Genomic DNA, 13,912 nt, shown 5'->3' with positions numbered 1-13,912 from the left:
TTATTAAATTTTGAGTAAAAACCATGTGAAGTTTGGTTTTTGTGTTTATTACCAGAAATGAAAAATTGCAGATCAATTCTATTCAATTTATTTCTGGCAGATTATGTTTAGTCATAGTACATTCAAAATATAACAAGAAAGTACACACTGCTGCCAAGGTAAGCGAGGCAAAAGGTGACTACCTGGCGCCTGTGTGAGCCTCGCTTCTTGTACGTTTCGCATTGCTATGCAATGTTTGAACAAAGTAACACATTGTTTCAGTGCATGCAATCAAGAGTGCACAGCCACTTCAAAGCACACTTCAAGAACGGGATGCAATTTTGCACATTTAAAGGAATAACGAAAAACAGAAGAAACTCGACACAGAGCAGGATATACACATGGCAATTACTAAAGGCTTCACCAGCAGCAAAGTTTGCGATAGACAAACTGCCTTCAGGGGAAACTTTCCCCTGGAACTAATTGCTGAAGGTTGTTGTTTCAGAACGCAGCTTCGGTGTCGGCACACATCACCAAACTCGGTAGCTGGCATGGCCCATTTGCAGGCCAGACTGCCTTCGACTTCTAGCAGCACACTGTTCACAACAGTGAAGGAATTTATAACGGAGCTTCCGCATAACACACCACGAAAAAATATTTGCAAATACACTTTTTCTTCATGTGGGCAGAGCAGCACGAATTTCTCATGAAGAATTTCAATCTTCTCGTCACTTCGTATCGATGTGGTACGTAAATGACACTTAAATTAGCACAATTTAGTGAGCCCTATAGCTTTGAAGGAAACCCCGCTCCTTAAATTGTGCAAGGGTCACATTTTGTAGAACATCTTGATTTGGTGAGTCCTGCAGAGAGAGAGAGAGTGTGGCTCAGGCACCTCATCCTTCTCGACGCTTTGCTGTGGCTTACTGCGGTCTAGCGTATCACGCTGTGGACAGAAGAGGCACAGTCAGGCAGTAGGTACTGCACCGGTGGCAGCTTCCCGCATGCAGGTCACACTTCAGAGCCATTTTTTTCGTGGATGTAATCCCACAATATATATTCAGGCTCAAAATACGGCTGAGGATATGGTGAATGTTTGCCCAGTCTTATTTTGTTCCCACTTGCGATGTTCATTGTCGAGGGGAGCGGCGAACAAAGATGCCTTGGACGCACCTGGGTAATAGATGTCTGTCCTTTGTTTTGATACTGTGGCTACCCGGTCTGTTTTTCTCCTGATCGATAGCACTCGTGGTAACATTTTTGCCGATAATGCCACACCTCTTGCTGCTGTAGGGGAACATCACAGAAACGTGTAACACAAAAATGCAAGGCCTCGACCACAAACAACCAGACAGCCTGTCTGACTGCACGCTGGCAACACAGAAAACACTCGGTTGTGTCGTCTGTGCCGCTAGCAGACAACGCAGAGCAACTCTATTTGTAGCTGTTGCTCGATGGCTCAGATGGGCCATATAAGCATCACAACATTCCTAGAAAGGTACGGGGGCAACAAAGGCGAGCATCGTTCTTGCGTAAAGTTTAGTTACTGTACCACATCAAACAAAGACACTGGTAATAACGGCCGAGCACCTCAAGCAACAGCGAATTCAACAGCGGCACTGCTGGGAGAGGGCGCAGTGGCGCCCTGGCGGCAGTAGGATGCGCTGCACAGCACTCCTGTTTACGCCATTGGATCATTTTAGCTCACTATGACCAAGGCATTGGAAAAAGTACTTACAGTAATGTGTTTGCTGTGCACGTACTGGTTGACATGTAGGAACTGAAAATAAAATGTTAGGCATAAGCTCCTGCAAATTCTCAATAGTTGGTGCTGTGATTCTAGCATGGTGGTATTTACACCCACAGAGTGGCACATGCCCGCAGTGTCGAAGTTTTAGATGCAAGATTGCGTGCCGCTTTCACACGATATTTCATGGCTGGTGCAGCCAAACTGTCTGTCAAATTTTTGTGTGTGTCCCTGTCTGTGTTAGTAATTATGCCTTACAGTAGAGCAGTTGTACAAGAGTGCGCACAATCCTCCACATATGTGGTGTTGATTCAGGGACTATGTAAATGGCTGTGTAAATAAAGTACTGTAAATGGCTGCTGGGGCATGGAAATCTGCATAGGGTAAAATGGTAGCAGCTGCTTACCCTTCTGCCTTTTAAAGGGCATGGGCAAAGCAGGGAAAGGAAAAGTCACTGCTGTGTACGTACATACCTAGTGACTGTGTGGGCATGTCGGTATGGGTGTATCAAAAGATGTACCTACATGTTTTTTTCAGCACAGTGCAACTCACTTAGCAGACATCACATCTTCTAACCCGAGCTGTCACTCGGTGCTGGTTGCTTGCATTTCCTTTTCTTGTCTGATCATGTCCCAGTTAGCTAGGCCTGTGTTTGGAAGGCCATTGTGTGCCTATGGCTACATGTAACAGAGAGAGAGGGGGGAGAGGGGGGGCAACTCTGAGAGCTGTGACTTAGTGTCCTCACAGTGCATGTTCTAAAGGTGTGATGGGCACTGCTTGCAGAGGACTCTACGCACCTGAAACCCCGGGAGGACAACTGCCTCGCCTTGAAAGCACTGGGCGCCTGCGTGTGGTGAGTGGCTGCACTTGTAACAGGGCTGTGCGTTGGTGGGCACCCTCACATGAAGCAGACAACTCAAAAAGAGGGCGCACCATCGAGGCACCAGCGGGAGTGACAGCAAAAGAACACAGATCTGTGTGCGCAAAATTTGGGCCACAAATAGAGGAAATAACCCGTGTAAATGGCGTTCACAGCCGAGTACATAGCTGTCAGCAGAATGCAGCCATAAACGCATTGTTGTGCGTATTGGGCTTTGAACTGGGATTCCAGTATCCCCCGCCTCTGCACAATGACAGATGGCCCACGTAAATGAATGCAGATGGTAGCTGTGGCGATGGTGGTAAGGGGCAAAGGGACATGTCAGGCCCTGTGTGTTTGCACATGCTGAAAGACTGGGTTTTACTTGGCGACTGCTGCCAGTGTTGTAAAGAGGCTGTAAATGGTCAAGCAATACAGTGTAGACCTTTTATAACGTAACCGGTTATAGTGCGGGACCAGATATAACGCGGGTTTTTGTGGCCACCGGTTCACCTCCCATAGAACTCAATGCATAAGCATACCGCTTAGAATGTGGTTGGCCGAAGCACAATACCGTTTATAGTGCGGTTTTCTGGCGGGACTGCTGATCGACCGGCACAGCTGGGGCATCGTTTTAGCGTAGCAAAAGAAAAAAAAAAGGATGAAATCAGCTATCTGACGCAGCGCGCACCCCTTGCTCTCCTCTAACTTTGACACACAAGAAAAAAATAGGCACCCTTTAGTTCGCGCGTACGTCCTTGCTCGACGCAACTCGGAAGATAGCGACCTTGCTCCCCGTCTGCGCGCGGCAAGTTGGCATGGCCCATTTTCGCACACGATTCGTGCACGTCAACGTTGCACGCGTTTTTTTTGCCACGTTCGTGTCGACGATTTCGCACTCGCCGTGGCTTCTTCATGTGGCAGTGGGAGGAGCCTGACGACTTGCACCAATGGAGAGACATGCACCTAATGGCGGGAGATCCGAAACGCTCTGACCAGCCGGCTGGCCACGCCAGAGATGTTTAGGCCTACCTCCGCGGTGTTTTTTGGTGGGCACTTTCACAAGCAACGTGGATGGCAGTTTATATTCCTCTTTTCGCCAATATTATCAGCTCTTTTCTTGCATGAGCATCCTCGATTGTGTGAGGCATTTCAGCAAGCAGTTAGCAGTCGCTGGAGCTGCCTGCGCCACTTTACGGCCAGGGCTGACGCAATGTTGCCGCCTCTTACCGCGCCGCACACCACACCAGTTGTAACCGGGCCGGCGTCGCCGCGCCTGCGGTGTGCACTGCAGGTTTTCGCGAGAAGGAATCGCTCCGTGCGGTTCACGCTTTCGAACGTTGTGCAGGTAAGCCACTGCTCTTTCCCTTTCCAAACAAGTGAGCCGCGCGAACCCGAAGATTTCCACCACCAGTACGCTGCGCTAATAAGCAGCCGCCTTTTGCATCGTAAACACAAGGTGGGGTAAAAAAAAATTCCGCTGGCGTTTCTATCCTGTTCCATGGCATCTGTTCATAGACGCTAAAAACGCAGCCACAATCCTCCAAAAGACAAACACAAGTAAAGTTAAAGCCGTGCATGATGTTTGTAAGACCGCGCTTGCAATGTGCAAGACCTTGCAGCAGCGGCTGATGTGAAAAAAATACGATATAAAGACCAGGCCTTTGCTTTTAAGTGCCGTGCGTTTGAGTGATGACAAATAAAGGATGACTTGAGAGGTAGGTTGCGATGGGGTTGGATTCGCGCATGTTTTGGTTATAGTGCGGCATCGCTTACAGTGCAGATTTTTGCGGCTCCCGCAACATACGTTATAAGCAGTCTACACTGTAGTAGTATCCATAAGCACTTGCAAGTACTGTACTGCTTGTGCTAGGAGGGCAGAGGTGCAAACAAAGGAACACACACACCAATCAGCTTCCACTTTTGTTTCAGGTGTCAGTTGTGAAAAATTTTTTAAATTCATGTCAGTGGACTTGTTGGGACATGGTGGCAGATTGCCAAGCAAAGCTGCGTTTATTTCACTTGGTTGCACACCATCACGAATCAAGGCCGGCTGTGTCTCGATCCATGAACGCTTTGTCACTCTCAACCCCCACATTTCCACTGAGGCTGCACCGTTGATTGATTGATTTGTAGGGTTTAACGCGCCGACGCAACGCAGGCGATGAGGCGCGCCGTAGTGGAGGGCTCCGGATTAATTTTGACCACCTGGGGATCTTTAACGTGCGCCGAAATCTCGTACACACGGGCGTTTTTGCTTTTCGCCTCCATCAGAAAAGCGGCCGCCGTGGCCGGGAATCGAACCCGCGACCTCGTGCTCAGCAGTGCAACGCCTTAGCCACAGAGCCACCGCGGCGGGTTGCGGCTGCACCGTGCCCTCTCGGCCACTTTTGTGGCTGTAATGCACCTCTGGCACCACCCTCTTTCCACTCGCTCCTGTGCCTCGGCTGCTGCCATGCTGTGCCCTCCCTCCAAGCCAGTTTTCTTCTTGCAGACGTGCTTTCTTGTAAAACACTGCGCTAAATTGAAACTACGAAGACGAAGGACGGCGGAACACACGATGCAGACTTACGAAAGCGCTTTCGTAAGTCTGCATCGTGTGTTCCGCCGTCCTTCGTCTTCGTAGTTTCAATTTAGCGCAGTGTTTTACAAGAAATAATGTACCAACTAGCCCAGAAGCAAGTTCTCTAGACGTGCTTCGTTCACAGATATTTTTCAGCTGGGTTACCCTTCCTTGTACTCCCACATGAGTTGGAGTATACAGTATCGTATTTACTCGCGTAATGAACCCACTTTTTTTCTAGAAAATTCGGCATGAATTCGGGGGAGGGTTCATTATGTGGGAAAAAATTGTGAGAGATTTTTAAAAGTTCAAATTTCATACAATGAAGTTGCTAAGAGAAGCACTGTTAGAGCCTTACCATTTTCGTAAAAACACGTAAGTAATTATGTAATCAAATTTCTTTTTTATTCCCTACATGCTATTCATATGGAGCTGTCCTCACTGAAGTCGCTTGCGGCTTCACATTTGTTGTTGGCCCACAGCCGACTTTCGTCTTTCGTGCCATCAAGGCACTCCAAAATATCTTTTCTGACACCGGGAAACTTCCCCTCTTTGGGCACACGAAACAAACGGCGATCGCTGTTCACCCCCTAAAAACCTCGTTTTCACCTGTAGCGTACACGCACTGGGTCAACACTGAAGTGCCGCCCCAGCCTCACTGTTTCCATGGGCATCAAAGCATGCTGCACCACCTTCAGTTTAAAACCGGCTGTGTAGCTCATATACTGGCCCATCGTATGGAGTGCTCCAGGAGAACAAAAAAAGGTCGCAACATGGCTGAACAACAAAACCACGGAGCGGAGTGCGTTTAGTGCTTTGTTCGCACGCCGCCAAAACCAGCCGGAGCAGCAAAGAGCAGGGAAACAGTGTGGAGTACATTTTGTGCTTTGTTCGCACGCCGCAACGTTTTTATGGCGCAAGAAGGTTTGTTCTGCGTTCAGCAGGTGGCGCTCCACACGCGCGCAATTTTTTAATTGTGAGCCCGGCATTCGCGCTCACGTCTCCGGCTACTATTGAGATTTCTTTTTGTTGGAACGCGTTTTTAGCATTTCTGCGTGAACTTTAGCGGGATATCAAGTTACTGCGATCTGTGATCGTCTGCGCATCAGCAACCACGCTGAAATAAAAGCATACTCCCACTGCATTTTTTATTCAAAATGACAAAAAAATAAATTCTCAAGAATAAAAGTGAGGGGAGGGTTCATTACGTGAGTGGGTTCATTACACGAGTAAATAGGGTAGCACTCATGGGTGTAATTGTGAGTCAGTATGCCGACTTAAGGGGACACGCGGGTCGAAAAAACGCGATTTTTTCGAAATATACCGATTTTTTGTTTTCCCTTGCATTAGCATCTTTGACTATCCTTCTTTCATGGGTGAAAAAATGAAAACGAAATACGAACGAGAACTTAGTGAAAAATGTGTCTGAATGACTCGCGGTGACCCAAGAAATCGCGCAATCAAGCCAAATTTCGGCCAGGTTTGAGAATTTATTCCGCACGGCAGCGTGGCTCGCCGCCATTTTGGTCACTTGAGAGAGGTAGATCAAGCCTTCTTCTCTCGACTGAGCCGCTCGCCAGCTTCGTATCTCCGCGTAAAAAAAATAAAAAAAATGTTTCTTCCCGCTTGTTTTGCGAGCTCCCACTGGGCATTTAAATCACGTGACGCGAAAGCGGGACCGCCATTGGCTCTTGCCGCTTGTGAGCCGCCATCGCCCGCCTCGTTCCGTTCGCTACTTCGCGCTATCTTTTCTATTTCCTTATCGTGTGTTTTTAATCGTGAACGGTGAGGAGAAGCGTGACTTTTGTCGCCGGAAGCAGCGTACTTCATGCCGGTACAAAGGAAAGCGCAAGCGGCGCAGCATTGTGACGACCACGGCCAATGCCGGCACGACCGGCACCGTGAGGCCTAACGGCGCCGGTCCATCAAGCGTTGCAAGCGCGGCTCTACCAGGCGGGGCTGATTTTATCAGCGAAGATATCGGCTTTATAAGCGCATCGAGAAGAAGTCGGCAGCCTTCCAAGGTGAGGAGACAGCCAGCCACGGGAGCGGTGCAGTTATCTGTGGAGTCGGCGCTCTGACTGACCTTGAGTGCCCCCGTGTGCGCGACGTGCGGGAAGTGCGAACTCGTCGTAGTTGAGGTTGCGAACAAGCGGAAGGGCCTCGCATCGCTACTGGAACTGAAGTGCAAAAACGAGAAGTACCCTGCGGGAGTGGCTGCGGGAGTGATTTCTTCTGTTTACTCGTCGCAGCGCGCTGCCGCCGTCGATCGCAGAGGCCGCAAACCGAAACTCTGCAGTTCCGGTTTGCGGCCTCCCCGTGATAGTTTCGCCGTCAATGTGAAAGCGGTACTCGCTGCACGCGCGGTTGGTATCGGACACGATCAGCTGTGCAGGTTTTGTGCCATTCTTGGTCTACCAAAACCACAGCATCAAAAGACGTTCTACAACACTGCCAAGAAAGTTCATGTTGCGGCCACAAAAGGAGTCTCTGACAACCTTGCTGAAGCAAGGCAAGTAACTGCGTTGCAAGCTGGTCAGACTGACCTCAGTGTGATTTTTGATGGTACTTGGCAGAAGCAAAGACACGAGCCACAACAGTGTTGGCACTGCCATTTCTCTTGACACTGGTCTCTGCCTGGATTTTGAGGTGCTGTCAAACTACTTGTACTTGTAGCCGCCACCAAAAGCTTGATGAGCAAGAGGAGGAAGTGTGGCAAGCCTTTCATGCCTCTTGTGTGTGAAAAAAATGTTGACTGCTCATCCCATGCCATGGAGACGGAAGCAGCACTGCGCATCTGGCACAGGACGCTATCGTACAACCTGCAGTTCACTGTAGTGGAGACTGCCACTGCCCTCGCAGGGTTGTGGTTCAACAGAGGCCACACTAGCTTTGAGCAAGTTCTCCAAGAACTGGGAATCTTCCCTTCAGAAGAACTGGTCAGACTAAGCAATGCAAGTGACCAGCGGAGGATCAGGCAGATGTGTGCAAAGCTGACTGCTAAGGCTAGCCCCATTGCCGCAGCCTGGTGAAACGGTCCCATACCAAGGACTACCCCAGCAAAAACCGTGAGGGTGCAACTTATGCAGCAGGAGCATTCTAGTTTTAGTACCTCAATGTGGACATTTCAGACTGTATCTCCACCAAATTTCATGTTGTTCGAGCAAGAATTTCTGAATCTGCCAAAGAAATAAACTTTCAATTGCGTTTTTCTCAGCTTGTTGTTTTTGTCCGTTTTCTGAGTTTGTGCACACTTATTTTCCCACTTAAAGTTGTCGTATCAGGATGAAATTTTGCACAGATGTTCATTATAACACGTAGAGTGCACAAATCTTGTTCATTATGCAATTTGTGTCCTTAGATATTTCTGACGGTCATAAAACAAAAATATACAGAACAAAAAAAGGCACACTACCAGTCATTTTTTTTTCGTGGTGAGGAAAATGATGATGAGGCTTTTTCAGGTAGATTTGTGCACTCTGCAGTTCATAAGGAACCACCTAGGCTATTTTAAAAGTTTCAGAAAAAATTTTTACTATAAAAAAAAGTGTGCACAAAAAAGCCATTTTTCTTAAAGTCATGCTGCGTAACATTTTATCCGGAGCAGCTATTCAAAATCTGATTACATATATGACCAGAGGAGCTCAATCTCTATAAACTGTGAAAATTTCAGCCTCCTAACTTCATTATTAAAGAAAAAGTTGTTTGGAGGAGCACGTCCCCTTAAGAAAAGGTGACATGATTAAGCTTCGTGTGTCTCACGAAGCTCAATCATGCTTAAAATGACTCTGCACTGTAATAACAGTTGCCACATGCTGCTCCAGACTGCAAATGTGGGTAGCCTAGTTTGTTTTACATGGTTCAGCGGCATTAGTGTGGTGCTGTTCTTGCTGAAAGATGTGCCTTCATTAAGGTTTAAACTGAAATGATGCCCAAAAAAGGGCCTTTAGTGGACGAATATTTGTGGTTTGTTAAGAATGTAGAGGCCATGAAGTGGGGAGGACAGCAAAGAAGTAGGAGATAATGCAGCTATGGGCATGTGAGGGTTGTTGTGAGGATGGGTTCAAAGCAAGTTTATGCACAAACACGCGTACATACAAGAAGACAGTCGAGACTTGCATCTGGTTTCTCTTACAGTGCAATTTCATATGTGCAAGCATGTGTTGACCCTTACTTTGCGCTTCATTTTTTGTGCCCAGGTACCTCTCTGAGTCCCGGATAGACCTGGAGGTGTTGACCATGCGCTCGATGGACCTGTATGTGCCCCCTGATGCTTGGCTGGATGGAACTTCCCGAGAAGCCAACGAATGCTGCCTGGTTGGGATCTTTTTCTGCTTTCCTTGGGATGTGCTTCACTTCCTTTGCAGAGGTGATCTTCAGAAGTGCAGCCCGAAGTAGACATTGCTACAAGGCAGGTGATCTCTTGAGCATGATACAAGGGATGCCCAAAAAGTAACAAGGAGGTATTTCAAAATTATTTTTAGAGAAAGTTTTTATTGCACGCAACTTTCATGAACCTTGCACGGGGCACCTTGTGTATTCAAGGTGACGGGGAGTGGTGACACCATGGACTCTGAGCCCCTTTACATAAGCTGTGACCAACCGTGGTAAGATGTTGAAAGGTGGAGGGTAGAAACCTCAAACGGTGGCCGTCAGAGCCCTGGTCAAGCTCCGGCCGATGGGCTCTCCCTGTCTGTCTACCAGGCAGGAGCTCCGGTATTTCTTTGACCATCAGGGTAGCGTCAAAGAGAAAAGTACCCCAGTTCTCTGCTTTATTCTATGGCGCATGGTATTATCTAAACCCCTTCTTTCAAATGAAGGGGTCCCAAAAGGGCCCGCACCAAAGCAATCTTCAAACCCCTACACAACCTCTTTTTCATCAACTCGGACAACTTTCCTCGCTTCCTAGTCATGCACACTGTCAACAAGAACTTGGAAATCTCTGTTCCTTATTGCCAAGTTTATTGAAGGTGGGTCGGAAAAAACTGTGATGCAAAGAAACTTGCATCTGGTGACATGCTTATTGAGGTTAGAACTAAAAAACAGTCACGCCAACCTTCTAAAACAAACCAGCATAGGTGACTTACAAATCACTAACACCTCGACCTCAATAGCTGCCAAGGCGTCCTCTCGGAAACCGAACTCATAAATGAAACAGGCAGATATTTTTGATGGCTTGCATGAGCAAGGAGTGACTGCCATTAGACGCATCCCAATGAGGCATGATGGAAATGTGATCAAAATCAAACATGACATTTGATCGTAGTACACTCCCCGAATCTGTCAAAGCCGGGTTTCTCCACTGTCAGCAGGGTGTCTAGCGACCGGGAAAACAGGGAAAAGTCGGGGAATTTTGCACCACCGGGAAAAGTCAGGAAATTGTCAGGGAATTTTTCAATCAAGTAGTACCAGTCAGGGAAAACCACTTCGGGACCTGCCCACAGTTTCAGAATAGGAGAAACCAGTGTTGGGGGCCCCCGAGAAGTTACCGAACGCAACACGTTCACGCGCGACGAAAGCGTGAACCGCATGAAACGTTTTCTGGTTTTTCTGCAAGTGAAAACGCGCCGCGCATGCCTGAGGCGCGCTGACGCCGCCGCGAAAACCACCCGCACGGTGCGTGCCGAGCAGCAGGCGCCGGCAACAGCAACGTTACTAGGGCAACAGGGCGGTTGCACCGGCCGCGGAGTAGTGCGGTAGCTCCAACGACCGCCTCTAACCGCTCTTTAAAATGCTACACAAGGCACAAACGCACTTGCTTGTGCACGAAAGGAGCCACCGCAGGCACGAAATCGTCGACGCGGCCGTGAAACTACAGCGCACGAATCGCGTGCAGAAACTCGCTGTGTGGTTCAAGCAGCTCGCAGCTGGCTTAGGTTGCTGGTTGCACTTGCGCAGATGGGCGATATAGGTGGTGCCAAAATCGCACGCACAACGTGCTTTTTTTTAGCGAATTTTAAAAGTCAGCGCTTTTTGGGAGCTAATCTTGAAAGAACTTTTTTATGACATCAGGAGCCAGAATTACCTAATCAAAAAGGAACAGGACATGGTTTAACGTGAGCCGCGTGGGGCGTTTTCTGCTTGCGAAAATGCGCCGCGCACGTCACAGACGCTCTGACGCTGCCGCGGAACCACCTGCACGCTGCGTGCAGTGCTGCCGGCAGCGGAAGCTGGCAGCGGCTTCGAGAGCGAAGTGGTGACGGGAGCTCGAGTGATCGCTTCTAAGCGCTCTCTAAAATGCCACACAAGGCACGCACGAAGTTGTTTGTGAGGTAAAGGAGCTTATAATGTGGGCGAAAACGGTACTATAAAACATCATCCGCGCCGCTAGGGAAAGCGCCCATGCAATAGCTGCCGGGGTGGTAAGCCTAAACATCTGTGGCGGGGCCGTCCGGCTGTCTCGAGAGCTTCGAAACTGCCGTCACGAGGCGTGCGGCTCTCCATTGGCGCAAGTCGGCAGGCTTCTCCCACTGCCTCGCGCGATGCGCGTCATTTTCTGAGCAAGGCAGAAGCTGCCACGACGCAGGCGTCAAAAAATCGCACGCGCAACGCCTACGCGCCCGAATCGCGTGCAAAAATGCAACATGCGGTTCGCGTTGCATGTCGAGCCAGGACAATAAAAAAAAAAAGCAAAAGGTGCTCGCTGAAGCGCAACTTGAAGCTTCTATCCCGCAAGAAGAAATAAACACTCTGAAGCCGTAACAGAAAGCAAGCAAACCTCAAACTGAACAAACAAACTGAAGTTAATCAAAGTGCGTTTTGAGAATTAGGGCACTTGCAACAAATGTGTTTTGTATATGCTTTGTATATGCTTCATGGACCATTTCCACAGAATGGCGCCTGTTATATAGGTCAGGGAATTTCGTTTAAAATGGTCATGGAAAACATGGAAAAGTCAGGGAAATTGAATTAGGCAATTTGCTAGACACCCTGGTCAGATAAGGGCATACATCTCAGTCCCGCGACGTTGCTTCAAATGTCAAAGGTACGGGCACTGTAGCAACAACTGTCGAAGGCAAAACACATGTTCAAAATGCTCAAAGCATGACCACTAGACAGACGAGGGTAACACCACGCAATTTCACTGTTGTAACTGCGAAGGATCCCACCTCGCGTATTTCCACTCTTGCAAAATATTCAAAAGTGACAAATAAATTATTAACATCAAAGGGACCCATAGCCTGTCTTACCCAGAAGCTGAGAAAAGACATTCAATGCTTCCCTGAGGAAGTTATACCGACGCTGCTCATCAGGGGAGGGCATCAGGTTTCGGTGGCAACCAAGTGCAGCGACACTGACCCGATCCTGCCCCCGCTACTTACTTGGTTGGCTTTGGCTGGCCAAAATGTGGTACCACAGCCTGTGGATTCCGCTGCAGCTAAGGTGGCAACGAACACCGTGGGTAAAGACGGCTTGCCTTCCGCTCTTGTTGCACTTTCACCCGTGGGCACTGTAAGGAGCGAAGTTCGGAGCCCTGCATCCACATCCACCCACACAACACCGTGAAGAGATGGGCATAACACTCACGCCAGCTCAGTCAGCTCTTCAGCCAAACAAGCAGTGAGGCAACGTCGGCCGCGGGAAAAAACCAGCTCTGCGTAAAACTGGCCCTAATGTAGGCTCACTGACATAGATTGAACCACTCATCTGCAACACACACATACACGCTGCACTCTCTTTAAACACTTATGCACTTGAAAAACCACTTTGACATTGCTGCGCACGCTAATCTTCTAAAGTCTGTGAGATAAGTGGTGTGCGCATCGAACAACAGTGGTTTTCCGTGTGACTTGCTCCTTCATGTTAATAACAGACTGTTCAAGTCTCAACGTACGCTTCACATCACCCAGGCGCTTGTTCGAAACAGAAGAAACAAGTTGCGGTGGATAACCAGCCTTGTCCAAGTGGTCTACTTGCGCCCTAACACTATGCTCACACTTGTGAAAGCAGGGCTTACTTAGAGTGTTTTTCAGGCACAGGTTGGCAACTCCACGTTTTACAAGTTTTGAGTGACATGAGGAGTTGGACAGCAGGGGCTTCATTGCTCGAGGCTCATATTGCCAGCAGACATGTGGGGGGGAAAAACTAAGGCTGAGATCTAGGAATCTTAACTCTTTCGGGACCACTCCATAGGCCATCGATCACATATGATCGATGGTTTCGCCAACCTGCAGAATACAAATTTTTGCTCGATGGAACACCTAGCGACATCTAGGAGATAGTTTGAAAACTGGAGTTTTCTCTTTTGTGAAGTTTCTTTTTTTTATCGCCAGGCGGCGACGCATCAGATATTTTATTCTGACTGGCAGTGGTTTCGAATGTAAACAAACATGGCGTCATACTCGCGCGAGCGTGATAAATCCGCCTCGTCTCGTCTCGCATATCTTCGCCTTCTATTGTGGATTTTAACGATGAGAGTGGCAGTGAAGAGTCGGAATGCGGCTTTGGAGATCGGATTTCAGCTTGAGTGAGGATATGGGTGTAGATCAGCCTGGAACATCAAATCGCGCTCAAAGGTGGGTGTTGGTTTCGGTTTCAATTGGCTCTGGAGTAGGTATGTGCGCTCAAAATATGTTCTGGCTGGTTTATATTTATTCGCTAGGGTGTTAACTACCTATGGGGGTGATCTCCTGCCACCAGCGCAGAAACGGATCAAGTTTTCGCCGAGACGAGAGCCGGGCGTGTACCTGGGCGACGACGTAGCCATGGCCCTAGTGCCAAAGAGATCACACACAAAACAAAAAACCAGTTACACCTAGCTGCA

At 48.6% G+C, this 13,912-nt stretch overlaps 1 protein-coding gene across 2 annotated transcripts in view; it reads left to right on the top strand.

Moving 5' to 3' along the window:
- The window catches only part of LOC144175064 (DNA mismatch repair protein Msh6-like), a 296,118-nt gene that overhangs the window by 168,929 nt on the left and 113,277 nt on the right, over positions 1-13,912 (top strand). For both annotated transcript variants that reach the window (XM_077704119.1, XM_077704110.1), the window contains exons 17-18: positions 2,510-2,579; positions 9,348-9,465. In XM_077704119.1, the coding sequence (XP_077560245.1) occupies positions 2,510-2,579; positions 9,348-9,465 (188 nt within the window). The remainder of the gene's footprint in view (positions 1-2,509; positions 2,580-9,347; positions 9,466-13,912) is intronic.

Source organism: Haemaphysalis longicornis, unplaced genomic scaffold (assembly GCF_048455015.1).
Source record: "Haemaphysalis longicornis isolate Haplotype H1 unplaced genomic scaffold, Haemaphysalis longicornis Haplotype H1 scaffold_1, whole genome shotgun sequence".
Classification (NCBI taxonomy): domain Eukaryota; kingdom Metazoa; phylum Arthropoda; class Arachnida; order Ixodida; family Ixodidae; genus Haemaphysalis; species Haemaphysalis longicornis.
This window is presented reverse-complemented; position numbering and strand designations above follow the sequence as displayed.